General features: G+C 34.4%; 1 protein-coding gene across 1 annotated transcript in view; it reads right to left on the bottom strand.

Annotated features, from left to right (window-relative positions):
* The window catches only part of STARD13 (StAR related lipid transfer domain containing 13), a 603,909-nt gene that overhangs the window by 495,226 nt on the left and 89,842 nt on the right, over positions 1-18,841 (bottom strand). The window contains exon 2 of the mRNA XM_044668262.1: positions 15,018-15,161. Within this exon, the coding sequence (XP_044524197.1) occupies positions 15,018-15,161 (144 nt within the window). The remainder of the gene's footprint in view (positions 1-15,017; positions 15,162-18,841) is intronic.

Genomic DNA, 18,841 nt, shown 5'->3' with positions numbered 1-18,841 from the left:
TCATTACTATATTCTTCGAAATTAGAGGCAATAATAAAATTAATGGCCTCAATAAACATATAAAATGTAAAATTCTAGGTAATATTTTAATGGGAAGAAATAATGGAAAGTGTATGGTTTATGACTTGAACATAATATCTATGGAAGGGCATACCTTATTTAAAAAGAACAAATTAAAGGGGTGGCAGAGTAACATTACATAACAAGAACATCCATGCATAAGGAACAAGTGCAGAACACTGGGAAAGTGTAGAGAAGAGTATTTGGGTAAGAACAAATGGAATGAGAGAAGCCATATTGTGCTTTGAGTCTACTACTGATAGTCTAGCCAGAAGGAGCAAAGATATAATGAATCTGAAACAGATTATAATGAGATTTAAGGGCAGGAGTTAGTAGTAATGGAGGAACTAAAATCTACAGACACCCAGAGGAGCTTTCTCCAAAGCTAAAAAGCTTCTAATAAATTCTTGAGTTATCTTAATGATAAATTCATTTTTCAAAAAGTAGGAGAAATGATAGCATGAACTTCTCTTTTGAATCTCATTATAATTTAATAGAAGGGAGTGGCTGCTAAAAAAGAAAAAATGAGAACCTTGGGAGAAAGTGACCATTTCATCTTTGGGATACACCTGCTTTCTATATCTTCCATAAAGCTTAGTGGGAGTGAATTTTTTTTTCTATTGAGATTCAGTGATTAATAAAGACTTCTCCTTTGTTATCCTGGAAAAGCACAATTACTGGTATATAAGTAGGCATTAATAAATTCATCTTGAGTGAACGAACTGGACCTACAGATTCTTTCTACTGTGTTTCCATGAAAGCAGCCCCTTCTTCAGGGGTCTATCAGTACTCGAAGCCCCTTCCTTCACTTAGTAGAATTTTCAGGACTAAACTCAGAAAATCAGGAAGTGAAAGTAAGAGGTAGAAAAGGAAAAATATAAACAGAATGTCAAAGCTTACCCCCATTGAGGAGAAAAGAATTGCCTTTACCCTAATGCTTCAGGATACCAGGGATAATAAAAAGGTACAACCTTCCATGAATATTATTCATGTCTTCCTCTACCATAAGGCTTCCTCACCCTCACAGTCACTGTAAGGCCATCAATTGAAATTTTTCTGTTCTAGTTAGTGTAACACTTTGTTCAACTGGTACTTTCTTTGTTAACATTGGAAATGCTAAAGGAAGATGAATATACATCAATATAGCTGAGGCTATGAATTGGCCCAATTATTCTGGAAAACAATTTGGAATTCTGCAAGAAAAGTCATCAAATTATTCATACTCTGCTTCAGTGACCACAAGGCATATACTTTAAGGAAGTTAAAGAAAAGAAAGAAGGGCCTATAAGAATCAAAATATTCATAGCAACACTTTTTTTTTGTAGTAGCAAAAAACTGGGGATAAAAAGGGAGTCTATTTATTTATGAAGTATTATCAAATGCAGTTAAAATATTCCCCAATGAATAAATGATATGAACCAGAAGTTTTCAAAGTAAGAAATCCAAGTGATCAAAAACCAAATGAGTCAAAGCTAAGATGGCAGGGATAGTTCAAAACCACCATGAGAATCCTCTCCAACCAATCTTAAAATCATACCACAAACACTGAGTGAAAGAACCAACATGAAGGTAGAGTAAAGCAACTTTCATGAAGAGAACAACTTGGAAAAGAAACAACTTGGCAGAGAGTGACTGGGTTGCTGAGGTGAGTAACTAGGAAGTAAGAGGGTGATAAAAAGCAAAACATCAGTGAGGAGGGACAAAGTGAATGGAAAAAAAGAATAGGATCAAAAGGGGAAAATAAGATGGAGGGAAAAACATAGTTGGTAATTATAACTATGAATGTGAGTGGAATGAACTCACCCATGAAATGGAAGCAGATAGAAGAGTACATTAGACACCAGAATCCTATCATATGTTATTAAAAGAAACATATTTGAGGCAGGTGAACAAACACACAGAGTAAAGGTAAGAGGCTGGAACAGAATTTACTGTGCATTATCTGAAATAAAAAAAAACAGGAGAAGTGATCATGATCTCAAAGTTAATACAAAAATAGATCTTATTAAAAGAGATTAGGAAGGAAATTACATCTTACTAAAAGATAAATAACAATGAAGTAATATCAATACTAAACATATATGCACCAAATGGAATAGCCTCTCAATTTTTAAAGGAGAAAATTAAATGAACTTCAGGAAGAAATAGAAAGTAAAACTATACTAGTGGGGAACCTCAACTTCCCCCTTTCATATCTAGATAAATCAAACCAAAAAATAAATAAGAAGTAAAGGACGTGAATGAAATCTTAGAAAAGTTAGAGTTAATAGATCTCTGCAAAAAACTGAATGGGAATACAAAGGAGTATACTTTTTTTTTCAGCAGTACGTGACTCCTACACAAAAATTGACCATGTATTCAGGCATAAAACTTCACAACCAAATGCAGAAAAGTAGAAATAATAAATACAGCATTTTCAGATCATAATACAATAAAAATTATAATCAATAAAGCCCCATGGAAAGAAAAATTCAAAAAAGTAATTGGAAACTAAATAATCTAATGCTAAAAAAGGGAGGGGCCAAAGAACAAATTATAGAAACAATAATTATATTAATGAGAATGATAATGAGGAGACAACACATCAAAATTTACAAGATACAGTCAAAGAAGTAGTATGGGGAAATTTTATATTTCTAAACACTTATAACAATAAAATAGAAAAATTCATATCAATGAATTGGGTATGCAACAAAAAATTAGAAAAGGAAAAAATTCAAATACTCAATAAAGATTAAATTGGAAAGCTTAAAAATTGAAGGAGAAATTAATAAAATTGAAAGTAAGAGAACCACTGAATTAACAAATAAGACTAGGAATTTGTTTTATGAGAAAAAAACAAAATAAAATAGAACATTGGTTAATTTGATTTAAAAAAAGGAAAGAAGAAAATAAAATAATCAATTTCAAAAATGAAAAATGAAACTCACCACCAATAAAGTAGAAATTAAAGCAATCATTAGGAGCTATTTTGGCCAATTATATGCCAAGTAATCTGACAATCTAAGTCAAATAGATGAGTATTTACAAAAATACAAATTGCCCAGATTAACAGAGAGGAAATATAATCTTTAAATAATCCCACAACACAAAAAGAAATTGAATAAGCCATCAATGAATTCCCTAAAAAATCTCCAGGACCAGATGTATTCACAAGTGAATTCTATCAAATATCTAAAGAAAAAACATTTAAAGAATTGGGATAATAATCCCAATACTACATAAACTATTTTGGGAAATAGTCAGAGAAGGAATCCTACCTAGCAAATTCTTTTTATAAAACAAATACAGTACTGTTACTTAAGCCAGGAAGAGCAAAAACAGAGAAAGAAAATTAGAAGCCAATTTAATTAACGAATATAGATGCAAAAATTTTAAATAAGAGACTAGGAAAGAGACCACAGCAATATATCACAAGGAACATTCACTATGAATAGCTGGGATTTATACCAGAAATGCAGGGCTGGTTTAATATTAGGGAAACTATCAGCATAATTGACCATATCAATAACCAAACTAACAGAAATCACATGATTATCTCAATAGATGCAGGAAAAGGCTTTGGCAAAATACAACCACTATTAAAATCACTAGAAAGCATAGGAATAAATGGGCCATTCCTTAAAATAAGTATTATCTACCTAAAACCTTCAGTAAGTATCATTTGAAATAGGGATAAGTTAGAAGCTTTCCCAATAAGGTCAGGAATGAAGCAAGGATGTCCATTACCACCATTATTTAATATAGATTTAGCAATAAGTAAAGAAAAAGAAAGTGAAGGAATAAGTAGGCAATGAGGAAACTAAACTATCACTCTTTGCATTATGTATAATATGATGGTATCCTTGGAGAATCCTAGAAAATCAACTAAAAAACTAGTTGTAAAGTTGCAGGATTCATAATAAATCTACCTAAATCATTAGCATTTCTATATAATACCAATAGAGTCCAGCTTAATGAGTTAGAAAGAGAAATTCCATTTAAAATCACTCTAAAATTATATAACATCTGGGAATCTACTTGCCAAGGCAAACACAGGAATTATATGAATGCAATTATAAAACACCTTTCACACAAATAAAGCCAGATCCAAATAATTGGAAAAATATTAATTGCTCATGGGTAGGCCAAGCTAAAAAATAAAAAAGACAATTCTAATTAAATTAATTTATTTATTCACTGCCATACCAAACTACCAGATAATTATTTCATAGAAATAGGGAAAAAAGAGATAATAAAAAAGGGGAAAGGACCTACTTGTACTAAAATATTTATAGCAGCTCTTTTTTTAGTGGCAAAGAATCAATTGGAGAATGGCTGAGCAAATTGTAGTATATGTTGGTGATGGAATACTATTGTACTCTAAGAAATGATAAGCAAGATGATTTCAGAAAAAGCTGGAAAGATCTGCAGGAACTGATGCAGAGTGAAATAAGCAGAACTGGAAGAACATTGTATACAATAACAACATCATATGATGATCTTCTGTGAAAACTTGGTTACTCTCAGCAATACAATGATCTGGGACAATTCTGAAAGATTTATGACAGGGAAGGCTATCCACCTCCAGAAAAAGAACTGTTGTAGTTGTCTTTCACATCAATATATTTATGGTTTTATTTTGGGGTTTCAGTTATCTATTAATGTCGTCTTAAAACAATGACCAATATAGAAAGTTGTTTTGCATAATAATAAAAATAAAATTTTAAAACTATATGAAAAAAGTATGTTGGTATTAATTAGAGAAGTGAAAGCAATTTTGTAATGTTATCACATACTTGTTAGACAGTCACAGATAACAAATGAGAAAAATTACAAATGTTGGACAATAGGTTATAGTAAGGACATTAGTAATATATTGGTAAGTTTTGAGTACACTGATTATAGTTGAGAATTGGCCTTCCTATTCCAGGAATTAATTTGGAACTATGCCTCAAAGTTACTAAACTGTGTTAATAGTTGATCTCAGGATATTATTATTAGGTTAATACTCCAGAGAGATGACAGGAAGAAGAAAAGTACCTACATGTGCAAAAAATATGTGTAGCAAAGTAGCCAAAGTTTGGAAACTAAAGAGATGTCCTCCTATTGGGGATGAGCTAAACAAACTGTGGCATATCACTGTAATAGAATACTGTTGTGTTCTAAGAAATAGTGAAATGGCTAATTTCAGATGAAAATGGGAAGGGTTTTATGAAACTATGCAGAGTGAACTGCATAAAACTAGGATAACAAGTTATATGATGACAAAAACATTATTAAGAAAAAATAACTGAAAGATTTGATCATTGAAATAATAAACCACAAATCCAGACTAGTAAGGAAGAAACACTCTATCTAGTCAATCAAAGATAAGATGAACTTAAAATGGAATGAGATACATACATTTTCTGGTGTAGCCAATGTGTAAACTGTATGATAAGCTATTTTTCCCTCCAAAAATAGTTGTTCAATTGGAGTTGAAGGTTGTTGGAAGGAACAGATTATAAATGTATATAAAAATGTAAAAGACCTAAATTTATTATTTTAGAAAAATTAATGTATGTAGAAACAAACAGAATGGGGTATAAATATAGAATGTTGCATATGCTGTTCAATATTGTCATATGTCCATCAGTTTTCCTTAACCGTTTCCTTATATCATAAGAGAAAGGTCCACAGAGGAAGGTATAGATTACAGAATATCAGAAAAGTACTATGTTTTAAATAACAAAAGGTATAAATGAAATTTGATTAATAAAATTTTGTCATAATTATTTAAACAAATTGATTTTAACAAATAAAGTATTATAATAGCTCCTCATTTATTTTATCCAAGTCTCCATCGTGTTTCTTTGTGTGTTCATTCATTTCCATTCAATTTTCTTTTTCTATAGTAGAAAGTATATACTCTATTTTATTTGCAGTTTTAGCCCCTTTTGCGTCATTCTAAAAAGAACTTTCCACATTTCTTACACTTTTACACTTGTCAATCTTAATTTCATTCCATTTTATTCCATTTGTATTGTATTCTATTACATTAATTTACCAGAATTTTTCATCACTCATATCAACAATTAATCTCAACTTCTAATTATGATTTTCTTAGTACACATTATTTTTCCTTCTGAAAGCAATTAATCAAAAATGTATTAAGTCCCTATTATGTGCCAGGAACTGTGTAAAATACCAAGCTTTTTTCTAGAGATTTTGGCCTTTGACTATCCTCTCAACCTAATTATATTCTCTCCCTAATTTTCTCCCAAGATCATATTCTTTCCTGTTTCTTCTTCCTTTATAACTAGTCCTTTTCCAACCATATAGATGGAGATAGAAGTGCCAGTGGTACGAACCAAGAACCAAGAGTTATCATGTTTATTAATCATTCATCTCTCACTTATTAGGCATGGTAGAATTGGTCTTTCTTGGGTCCTCTTCTTTGTCTATACTCTTTATTAATTATTTCATTTGCTTCCATGGATTAAATTATTACTTCTTTGCTAATGAGTCCCAAAACATTGTATTCAGCTTTAATTTATTTCCTGAACTATAGTCTGAACTTTCTACTTTCCTGGCAGACACTTACATTTAGATGCCCCACAAGCATCTCAAACTTAACATGTTCCAAACAAAGTTAATCCTCTTCCTTCAATCTTTCTTTCCTCCCAGCTTCCTCATTTCATTTGAGATTAACATCACGCTCCAAGTAAGCAAAGTTTGTAATCTTAGCCATACTTGCCTCTTCACTCCTTAATCCACCATCTCCACCATATCTAGCCACTTGCTATGATTGCTTTACAGGATGCTATAATTTGGATTAAGTCATAGATGGCATATTCATCAAATTTGCAGATGGCACAAAGCTGAGAAAGATAACCAAGCAACTAAATGACAATTAGAATCCAAAATGATGTTTGACATGCTGGAATATTGGGCTGGATCTAATAAGATAAAATTTAATAGAGATAAATGTGAGGTATAGTTATATTCAAACGTTAATTTCAAAGTACAAAATGGGATTAGATTTGCTAGAAAGAATCTTGTCTGAAAAGGATCAGAGAGTTTGAGTGTACTTCACTAACAGGTGATTCAACAATATGATATGCCAGCTCCCCAAAACTAATGTGATCCTTAATTATATTAAAAGAAGCCTAGTGTTCAAAATGTTGGTGGTCAGACCACATCTGGAATATTACATTTAGGATTGGGTTTAGCCAGAGAACATTCAGAAGAGGGCAATGAGGATAGTGAAAGAGGATCTTGAGGTCATAAAATATGAAGATCAATAGAAGGAATTGAAGATAAGAAGACTTAGGGATGTGACAGTTATTTTCAAACATTTGAATGACTATCATAAAGAAGGAAGGGATAGACTTGTTCTGCTTGACCCCTCAGTGAAGAAACAGAAATAATGGGTTGAAGTTGATGAAGCAAATGCTGATTTGATACTAGAAAAAAAAACTTCAAAATTAATTAGTCAAAAGTAGAATGGGCTCCCTTGGGAGGCAGTGGTTTCCCTTACACTGATGGCCTTCAAGAAAAAGTTAGATGACTGCTTGTCAGCTATGTTGTAGAAGACATTTTTGTTTAGTCTCTATTGAATTAGATGACATCTACAATCCTTTCCAATTCTGAGATTCTGTGATTCATGCCTTGTGGAGTCTTCTTATAAATAATGTTTTGCATCAATCCTTTTATCTCTGCTAACTAGGCTACTACTCTCATTCAGGACTCCTTACTCTCATCTTGACTACTGTAATAATCCCTTAATTGGTATTCTTGCCATTAATCTTTCCCCTCTCAAATTCTATCCTCCACATAGCTGCTAAAATAATCTCCCTCAAAAACAGTTTGACCTGTTTGGATTGACAGTGGACGTGGAAGTTAGGAAGATTTGGGTTCAAATGGTACCCTTAGACACTTACTAGCTGCATCTTCCTGGTGAGTCATATTCTTCATCTGTAAAATGAAGAGTATGGACTTAGTGGCCTCAAAAGTCCCTTCTAATTGTAAATCTATGATCCTATGAATTTTCCAGTCCCCTGATCAAAAATCTTCAGTGACTCCCTATTATTTCTAGGATGAGATAGAAACTCCTCAGTCTGCCATTCAAGTCCACTAATAGGCTGGCTCCAGTCTGCTTTTCAAATCTTATTCCAACTTTCTCCACTTCCAGTTAGGGGGAAGGAAGGACTCCATGGGCAGGGGGACTGAGGAGGAGTGAGTTTCAGAGTTGATTTCATCAAGTCCAACCTCTTACAGTATTAGCTGTGTAACCATGGGGCAAAACACGTGACCTCTCAGTGGCCCAACAACTATCTGAGCTTTTAAGTTACAGAGAAGTAGCTAATCTGCATCACGTGAAGAAATTTCCATGATAGGAGCTCTTATACCGATTAAATCACAGTTGTGAACCAAAGTATTTATATACATACCTATGTACATATACATCTATATGCATTAGAGTAGTAGGGTTGAGGATGGATGGATGGATGTATGGATGGATGTAGTAGATATTTGAATGATATTTATTTTTTTAATGTTAATCTTCATCTGGACTTAAAAAATACTTAAATTTCCTGCCTAAGTATAGGTGGTAACATCTATACTATTTTTTCCCAACTTTGTTCTAAGAACAAATGAGGAACTAGAGGGTGGCAGGGAGAATGATTGAGTTCTAGAAGAGAATCAAAAATATTATCCAAACTTAAGATGAAAAGCATCCAATTATTTCAATAAGGTATCTAAAACCTAACTCAAATTGTTAATTTCCCCCACCTCCATGCCATAATGAAGCACTGAATAGGAATTCTTAACCTTTTTTGTGCCATATACCTCTTTGGCAATCTAGAGAAATCTATGTACCCCTCCCCTTTAGGATTATGTTGTTAAATGTGTGTTAAAAAATATAGGATTAAAAATAAAACCAATTTTCTGAAATATAATTAGCTTAAAAATTTAAAAATAGATTCACAAATCTAAGGTTCAGAATCTGGAACAAGATATCTGACTCCCTAGAACAGGGCAGATTTATATATTAATATCAAAACATCATCATTCTTATCCTCACTTTGTTCTTATTTAGTATTCTGTTTTGCTAAAGCTTTCAATGTTTTTTTCCTGAATTTTTCTCTCTGTGGATGAATAAAGTATATAAATTAAGGCAGCCTGAGCTAGCCAGAAATCTTTCTACTCCTTCCTTGCAGCTAAGGCCATGGCCATAAGGGATGGACCAGGGGCAGCCCCTTTCTTGGTAGCTGGTTCTTGCTGTGATATGCTGGAGGACTGAGATCTCTGCTAGCAGGTGTCTAAAAAGGAATTCATTCCCCTGCTTCAAAACCCCAAGTCCTGCATTCAGGCAGTATTAACTGATGTTCAGGAACTGGGTCTTGAATGAATTGTTCTCATAATCTTGGCAAGCTCCACAGGCATTCTCCTTAGTTCTGATGAATGCTGAAATATATTTCCTGATTGCATACCCCATATCTCCCCACACTGCAGTCTGAAAATAGTCCTGTTTTGTTGCTTCTTATGTGACAGTGCTACTTATTATATAATATAGAGTCAGGTGCAAAAAAAGAATAGATCAAATTGATATTTAAATATTCTTTTTCACTAATATGAAATGGACATTTTATATACTTTCTTCTATTTTTAAACTTGGCCTGATACAAGAGGTACTTTTAATATGTTTTTCCTTGTCTCTTTAATCAGAGAGCATAGATCTCAAATCTAATTACATGCAGCTAAGTAGTTCCAAAATGTTTATTTATTCATGCTTTTATTGGATATATCCATTTCCAATAGCTTTGGGTGTCATTATAGATGCAATAACCCCATGGTGTTAGTAAAATTGCTGCTTTATACTTTGGCTAATACTTCTTCTGGCTATAATGTATCTCCTGAACTAATGTACAATGATTTTGGCCACATAAACTAATCTCAGTACACTGAGATATGAAGACATTGTCCATTTTAGAAGTTTTTAAAAATATATATCTAGCCTAAGTGCTTTGGTTACTATTAGATGACATAATTTGGCTCATAGCATAAGAACTAAGACTGTCCGTGCGTTAAACACTCACTATATGTAGTTAACTGATGACCAGCCAATAGGCTACTGATGCACTCCTGCAGGAGTCAGGGAGTGCCAAGATATTTAAAATAGCTTTTATTGGCATTTCTAAGTCTCTTGTCCAGAATTCCATTGGGAAAGTGAATTTTATTTGGCTTTACTTGTCCTCCCACTTCTTGTTCTTCCAAGCCTGGCTCTAAACCTTATCATTCAATTAAAATTCCTTTCTCCAAAGTTACTTTTGATCTAACTGCCAAATCTAATGGCCTCCTAACCATCCTCATTCTTCTTGACCTCTCTGCAGGCTTTGACAATGTTGATCACCTTCTTCTCCTTCATATTCTCTTGTCTCTTGGTTTTCAGGACACTCTCCTCTCCTGGTTCTCCTCCTACTTATCTATTCTTTCTCAGTTTTCATTTGCTTGGTCTTTATCCACATCACACCTGGGACATAGGTGTCCCAAAAGGTTCTGTCTTGGGCTTTCTTCTTTTCTCCTTCTAAACTATTTCATTTAGTGATCATATCAACTCTAGTGGATTCAATGACCATCTTATAACTGACGATTCTCAAATTTATTTATCTATTTCTAACTTCTCTGATGATCTCCATTCTCACATCTCCAACTAATCTTGAACTGGATGTCCTATAGATCTTAAACCTAATATGTCCAAAATATAGTCCAAAATTCTTAACTTTCTAATCACTGTTGAGGCCACCATCCTCCTCCCACTCTCCCAGGATCAGATTAGATGTCATTGTTAGCTCTTCACATTCTCACAACCTCCATATAAAACCTGTAGACTTTACCTTCACATCATCTCCTGTCTATGCCCCCTTTTTACCTCTGCTATTCCCACTGCCCTGGTGCAGGCCCTCATTTCCTTACACCTATGCTATTGCAATAACCTACTAGTTTGTCTGCTTGCCACAATTTCTATAAAGGGATGTCAGCCTAGGTAGGATGAGAAATACTTAAGAATGAAATACAAAAGATATAAAGGGAAATAATTCCAAAGGGAAGGAAAAATGGGATTTTTTTCTGAAGACATGTAAATATTTACCAATTAACTTGGATAGGAAAGAATAAATATAAGATCATAATATGGTTATATAAAATAGTGTTAGGAGTGCTAAATTTCAGAATGAGCTGAGATTGGCAAGTGAAACTAAAGACAATAAAAATATTTTTTAAAAGTTACATTGGTGGGCAGCTGGGTAGCTCAGTGGATTGAGAGCCAGGTCTAGAGACAGGAGGTCCTAGGTTCAAATCCAGCCTCAGACACTTCCCAGCTGTGTGACCCTGGGCAAGTCACTTGACCCCCATTGCCTACCCTTACCAATCTTCCACCTATAAGTCAATACACAGAAGTTAAGGGTTTAAAATTAAAAAAAAAAGTTACATTGGGAGGAAAAAGAGAGAAAAGCTGGAAGGGTTAGCTAAAATATTGAACAACTATAGAGTCAGGATCCAAAAAGATATTGAAGGGATAGAGCCATAGACTGAATCTATTAAGATGGAATTCAATAGAGATAAATGAAATCTTACACATGAGTAATTAAAAGAGAATCAACTTCATAAGACAAATGGGAAAGGCATAATTAGACAATGGTTATTCTGAAAAATATCTGAGGGTTTTAATGGAATGTAAATTTATTAGTCAGCAGTGTGATGTGGCAGCCAAAAAATAACGTGTTCTTGAGCTGCATTAAAAGAGATATAACTTCTAGGAATAGAGAAATAATAGTTCCAATATATTCTGTCTTCTTTAGACCTAATGTGGAGTAGCATTTTCATTCATAGTTTAAGGACATTGATTATATGGAGAGTGTCCAAAAAAGGGCAAAAAGGATGTCAGTATCCTTGAGGGCTTTGCATCTGGGCCATATAAAGAGTGACCAAAGGAACTGTGAATGTTTAACTTGGATAAGAAGAGACTTAGGAGTCACATGGTAGCTATGTACAAGTATTTTTATTTATTTATTTGTGTTCAAGGATTTTAAGAGAATATCAGATGGAGAAAAGAAAGCTTAACTTGTTCTTTATGGCCCTAATAAGTGTCTGAGGCTGAATTTGAATTCAGATCTTCCTAATTTCAGGCCTGGCACTCCTCTATCCACTGTGTCACTTCTATAAGAAACATTTCCTAACAATTAGTATTGCCCCAGAGTAAGATAGATTTTCTCAAAAGTTGATGGGTTTCTCATATTTAGAGATCTTCAAGCAGAAGCTGTATTACCACTTGTCATATATGTTATTGTGTGGGTTGAACCAGATGGCTGCTGGAGGTGCTTTCCAACTCTCAAATTCTATCATTGAGTACTGTTTTGCTACATGAAATTATGGCAAATTATGATTATGATTAACATTTACATGGTATTTTAAAGTTTATAAATCTTTGTCCTACCTGTGTGGCAGGAAATGCAAGTACAGAGGAGGGGAATGAGGCTTGGGCTAAATTACTTCCTCACACAGCTAATAAGTATTAGAGTCAGGATATAAACTCTGCTTTCCTGACTCCAAGATCATCATACTTTCCACTACACTATTTCTATAAAAACAGTCCTCATCTTACTTTATTTTTGTCTTTTCTCTATATATTCTCTCTTGGTAATTTCCTTCAATCTGTAAGGGGTAAAATATTAAAGGGTTTGTCTAAATTTATAAGAGTGTGGTTGCCAGGAATTATGACTCAATTCCAAATGACTTTTTATGGTAGTTTATTTACAAAAGGAGAAAGAGTACAAGTAAGAAACTCAGAGAGGGTAGATATTTACTCTGGTCCAACCAAACCAGTCAAGGCTTAAGAGGCCCCCGCAAAGGGAACCCAGAGGTAAAAACAAGGGTTTTAGCCATGAAGCCTCCTCCAAGATGAGGAGGTCTCTCCAGAGGTTAGTACCTCCAGGAAAACCAGGAAAAGGAAGTCCGCATTTTTCACTCACTCGAGTTGTAGTTCTAACGGAAAATTCAAGAGCAGTCAGAGGTCCCCAGCTGGAGCTCCTCCAGGGTCAAGTTGAAAGTGAAAGACCTTGTCACAGGAAGTTCTTGCCACTTTTAAAACCCATTCCTTTTGTCACTTCCTGTGCCTTCCTTCCACTTTAAATGAACCAAATGCAGCTAAAGTTTTGCTTAAGACTGCCCAGGGGCAGTCAGTTGATCCTGATTCATCACCCACTATCACACATGTGGATCACAGACCTACCCCCACTTAAAGATAAGTGGGGTGTATATGCTTCTGGTGATTAAATCTAAAAATGGGCAGAGGAGAGTTAATCCCATCTTCACAAATCCAAGAACTTCAATTACCATTTCTAAGCAGATGATTCCCAAATATGTGTTTCCAAGATTACTTTCTTTTTTGAGCTTTATATACATATTTTCAATTGTCCTATAGGAACTAAATATCAAAATCCAAAGATTCACGCTTAATGTCATTGCCTATTATTTTTCTCTGTATAGCTCTTCTAACTTTTCAGTTCACTATTTTTGTCCATGTTGTCATCTTCCATTTTTGTAATTTTGAGATGATTGCACCATGCCTTGTATATAGTAAATGCTCAGCAAATTCAAATGAACAAGCATTTATAACACACCTACTATATGCCAGATACTGTGATAAGCTCTGAAGATACAAGAAAGGGGGGGGAAATAGTCCTTGCTCTCAAGGAATTCCCAGTCTAATGGAGGAGAAAACATAAAATGACTATGTACAAATATGGTTTATGCAGGATAAATTGAAAATAACTAACAGAGGGAAGACACTAAGATTAAAGAGGATCAGGAAAAGCTTCTTGTAGAAGGTGGGATTTTAGATGAAACTTGGAGGAAGCCAGAGAAGCTAGAAGGTAGAGACAAGGAGGGAGAACATTCTAGGTATGAGGGCCAGCGAGAAAATGGTTGAAGATGGAAGGAATGTTAACTCCTTTTAATATCTCCCCCTCATATTCAATAAATTAAAAGGTCCTATTGATTCAGTCTCTATGACATCTCTGAAACTCATCTCCTTTCTATTTTCATTTTTACTACACTTGAACAAGCTCTTTGTGTTTGTTTTACCTCTATTAGGCTGACTGAAGCTACCCCCAGAGGACAGGGACTATATCTTATCTAACCTTTGATTGCATCTAGAACCTCTCCACATTTGGTATGAGATTCTACACACAGTAGGTACTTAACGAATGTTTGCTTTTATTATGAAATCTTCATCTAGTGACCTTTTGGATTGCTATTTACAAAGTCTTTTATTCTCTATTGACTTTTTACAACTCTAGATGTAATTACATACTGCTGGGTTTGTCCAAAGGTTTGCTGGATGAAGTTAAAAAGTTCTGGCTTTGAGGCCTGGAGTTTCCCTTGCCTTAACTCCCTTCTTTGTAAAAGAGAATATGCTGCATTTCAGTGAAAAAAAGTTGGATGGTGAGATGGTGAGATTTAAAAACATATGATATAAATATTTTGAAGGTTAATTCATTCAACTTTGAACAAAACCTTTCTGGATCTGAAGTAGCTTCTTCAAAGTACTGAAAATATTTTACCAAAATTGTTATGTTTCCCAAAGAAAGACATTACTTTACTTGTCACTTGGTCTGTCTGAGAAATTCTAGGAAGTTTTCTCACTCACCACATCTCCTATAAAATATAAATATGCATTTCCCAACTTCTTTTTCACCCAAGAAGTACAAAATATCTGAGATTCTACCTGAATCAAAGTTGACTCTCTGGGGTGATCTACATTTACTATGCAATATCTATTTGAATATATGCTTCTTGAGGATATGGATTATGTTGTTTTTCATAGTTGTATTTCCAACACCTTTTGAAGTAACTACTTATGCATAGCATTTATTTAACTTATCTTTCTTGAATTGAACAGATCGCATTTAATAAAATCAAAGAAATCTTACCTGATCTTTTCGCCTCTTGAAAGAAGGAGTATGAGAAGGGGAAGAGCCAGCACTGAGAGCTTCTTCAATATCTAAATTTAGTTGCTCTAACTTCTTCATGACACAGGCCATAGAGTCTGACCACTCTGAGCCCTTGGGTTGTATCTAGAAGCAAGGAAAACCAGAGGGAATACATGAAATCAGCAAATATTAATTCTACTGTGAAGTTTGCATCAAATGAATTTCTGGAGGAGAAAGAGAACATGATTGAATCACACCCCAAAGATCCTCATTGCACTATGCAACACTTTTTTGTTTGTTTGTTTGTTTTTAAACTAAGAAATTGCTTGATTATCTTGGGTCAAAATACAAAACTATGATTTATTTGTAGCACTGGAATATCTCTGGATGCATTATTATCATAACAATATTGATTTTCCACAAAAAGCAATTGCTAAGATGAATATTGTATGAGGCTTGGTTTCAAAATGATCCCTCTTCTCTGGCTATATTTGCTGAAAGCCATCTTCTCATCCTAACAGAGCATACAATTTGGCTTCACTGTTTGCCTCCTTACTTTTTGAGCATGTAACCCCTATGAAAGTCAGCAAAAATTCTGCCAAAGCAAGAAATACAAGATCCAGGTCCCACATCTTATGACACTATTTATATTATCATCTCTTCCTTAAAAATATGTATAAGTTTTAGTCAGCTGAATTCTCTTTAACTAAACATATGTTATGCACTCCAGAGCATTCCAAAGCTTCATGTGAGAGTTATTTCCGTGAATGGTTTTGGTTGTGTCTTGCAACTTCAAAATCATGACATCTGAGAAAGCTAAATATATCATTTTACATAACGAATAGTTGACATTTCAAAATGCCCATGACTTCTGCATGCACAAGACTTTAATTTGCATTTGCAAAGTGGGCAAGTATGCATTCAGTTGTCAGATGTGTGTACACACAAATAGACCTCAGCTATACCAGTTCTGGTAGCCCAGAAAATATGATCTTAAACATTTTAATATAAATCACCACATCAAATAAAATGAATAGAAGAAAGATGAAGTGAGAAAAGCAAAGATGTTCTCTTCCAACTCTCTAAGGAGATGAGAGTATTTTAGGTATTTTTTTGAAAGCATCTCTTCACATTTATTTTGGGTTGTATTTTACATAGTATTTTTAATTCTGGGTAACAAATGATACACACTGTACATACTCTTAGGGGTAGTTTTTAGGAATTAAATATTAAGAGTGAAAAATGAGCATGTGATGAGCTGGGAGGGGAGGGGTTAATTAATTTTCCACTATTTACTGACTGCTTATTATGCATCTGGCAATAATTAATGCACTGTATAGGACCCAAAGTGAGATATAAGAAAATTTCTGCCTTCAGAATTGTTCCAGATTCTCTGTAGGAAGAGAACCTTCAAAGGTGATAAATACTATGTAGACAGGGGCATGATCAAGGTGCTGGTTCTTCTACATGCCTGCTTCTTCCAAAGTCTCTCTTCTTTCAGGATTCTCTCTCTGAGGAGAATTTAGAACCATGTATGTCTCCTCCCTTGATGTTGGAAGCAAAAATATCAAGATCTCTTCTCATCCAACTTTGCTCCTCAAGCAGACTTACACTATTGAGTGATTAAACTCTACCAATAAGGAAAGTCTTGGCTTTGAACATCTGGTTATTTCACCACCATCACCACCACTGTAACTATAATAATAATAATATTTTGCACACTTTCAAATATTTTCATATATTTTGCACATTTTCAAAGTACTTTACGCACATTCTCTCATTTGAACCTCATGAAAGTTCTGGGAGTTTAGTACCAGGGCTATCATTATCTCATTATCATTATCTGTTTAAAAATAAAAAAAATAAATACTTCTTCTTTGAACTGATTTTGTCCTCTGGCTTAGTATTGAAGGTGAACGCATCAGTGGGTGTTGATGAGCAATAGTTTTAATGGATGTGGACCCAAAGAGTACTATAAACTCAGGATATCCTAATTTTGTGGACCCATGCCATGAGTTTGAATGGTTGCTCTCATAATAAGGAATTCTATTATTTTCCTTACAAGTTATTTTGAAGATCAAATGAGATAATATATATAAAGGTTTTTTAACTATGTAGGCCAGTCAATTAGTAGGTAAAAGTTAGATATAGTTAGGGGAGGGGAGGGACGGTTATGGTAGAATTTGAGCTCACTGCCAATGTTAGAGCAGCAAATGAGGAAAAGCATCAGGGAAATGTCTCTGGGTAAGATCCAGCTTTGGACCACACAAGTGCCTTTCTTTCTGTAGTGAGGGGTAAAAGTGTAGGGCTGGGATGTTTTTATTGAGGTAATAACCTGAAATGGCATCTTTGAACCATCTGCTTTTTAGTTTGCCCATAGCAAAACATAGGAGGTCTGAATCTAAACTCTTAGTTTGAACTTGGGCTCTTGGGTTTAGCTTGCCTAGAGACAAAGGATATTGTAAGAGCTACCAATATCTTACAGTATTAATAAGATGACAGAATCACACACTTAGACCTGGAAGTCACATTAGAGGTCATCCAATCCAATCTCCTCATATTGAGATGAAGAAACTAAGGCTCAGAGAGGGGAAATGTCCTACCCACAGTCACACAGTAGTAAGTGGTAGAGTTGAAATTTGAAACCAGATTTCTCTGACTCTAAACCCAAGGTTCTCTTAACTATAATACATACTGAGTTGCATTTCTTTTTCTTTTGCCATGATTAAAAAACTATACATGTGTAATTAAACTCCATTGAAATGAAGCAAGAGAAAAGAATGGAGTTTTCCAACAGATGAGTGCTGAGCCAAAATCTTATTGGATAAATCTACACATACTTAAAAACTTTAGAAAGCAAAATCAGCACTCTCAGTCACAAAAAGGGTGAAGCAAGCTGAGAGATGTAATCAGCTTTCTGAGAGGCACAGAGAGCTGCATTGCTCCAGAGTATCCTCTGGTGCTGAGTGAAGCACACAACCACTGGAATGAACATGGGCTTGTTATTCCTTGACTCATCTCTGAATAGATTTAGATATTTGGACAGTAGTACCTTCTAGGAATCGAATTAAATTTTTTGCTATCATTATTGGAACAATAACTTTTGGTTCAAATATACAGAAATTACATTCTGAAAGCTTTACCCTCCTTATTCCACTTGACTGATTATTAATCTAGTTTGTATCCTCATTATCCTTTCATTCTTATTTTATATTTTTGAAAGAAATATGTTTCACACCTTCAGCCTCAATTAAGGTAACTAACAAGATTCTCTGAATTCGGATAACTTTATTAAGTAAGATTGATTAAATGTTTAAATTGGGTATGAACAACTAGACACCTCTAGTGGATCAATTAAAAACAATAAAAGGTGTAACTTTGTAGGAGGAGTGTAGTGCTTTGGACTATTGGATCAAATCAGATGAAGAAACTGTATTTTAGGAAGGACCTCAAGCTATATTCTACCTTCACTTTTGCCTGGGGACTCTCTCTCCTCTTTGGCTGACTTATTGCTCCTCACCTCCCCAATGAGTATTCTCCTCACTAATTTTCAGTAATCCTATCTGTATTATTTGCCCCCTTTAGAATATAAGTTCTTTGAAAGTAGAGAATGTCCTTTTTGCTTGCATTTATATTCCTAACACTTATCATAGTCCTTCATACAGAGAAAATACACAATCTTTCTCTGTTTCTCTCTCTGTGTCTTCCTCTCTCTTTCTGTCTGTCTGTCTGTCTCTCTCCTCTCTCTCTGTCTCTGTCTCTGTCTCTGTCTCTGTCTCTGTCTCTGTCTCTGTCTCTCTCTCTCTCTGTCTCTTATACACATC

This window comes from Gracilinanus agilis, chromosome 3 (genome assembly GCF_016433145.1).
Source record: "Gracilinanus agilis isolate LMUSP501 chromosome 3, AgileGrace, whole genome shotgun sequence".
Taxonomy (NCBI): domain Eukaryota; kingdom Metazoa; phylum Chordata; class Mammalia; order Didelphimorphia; family Didelphidae; genus Gracilinanus; species Gracilinanus agilis.
This window is presented reverse-complemented; position numbering and strand designations above follow the sequence as displayed.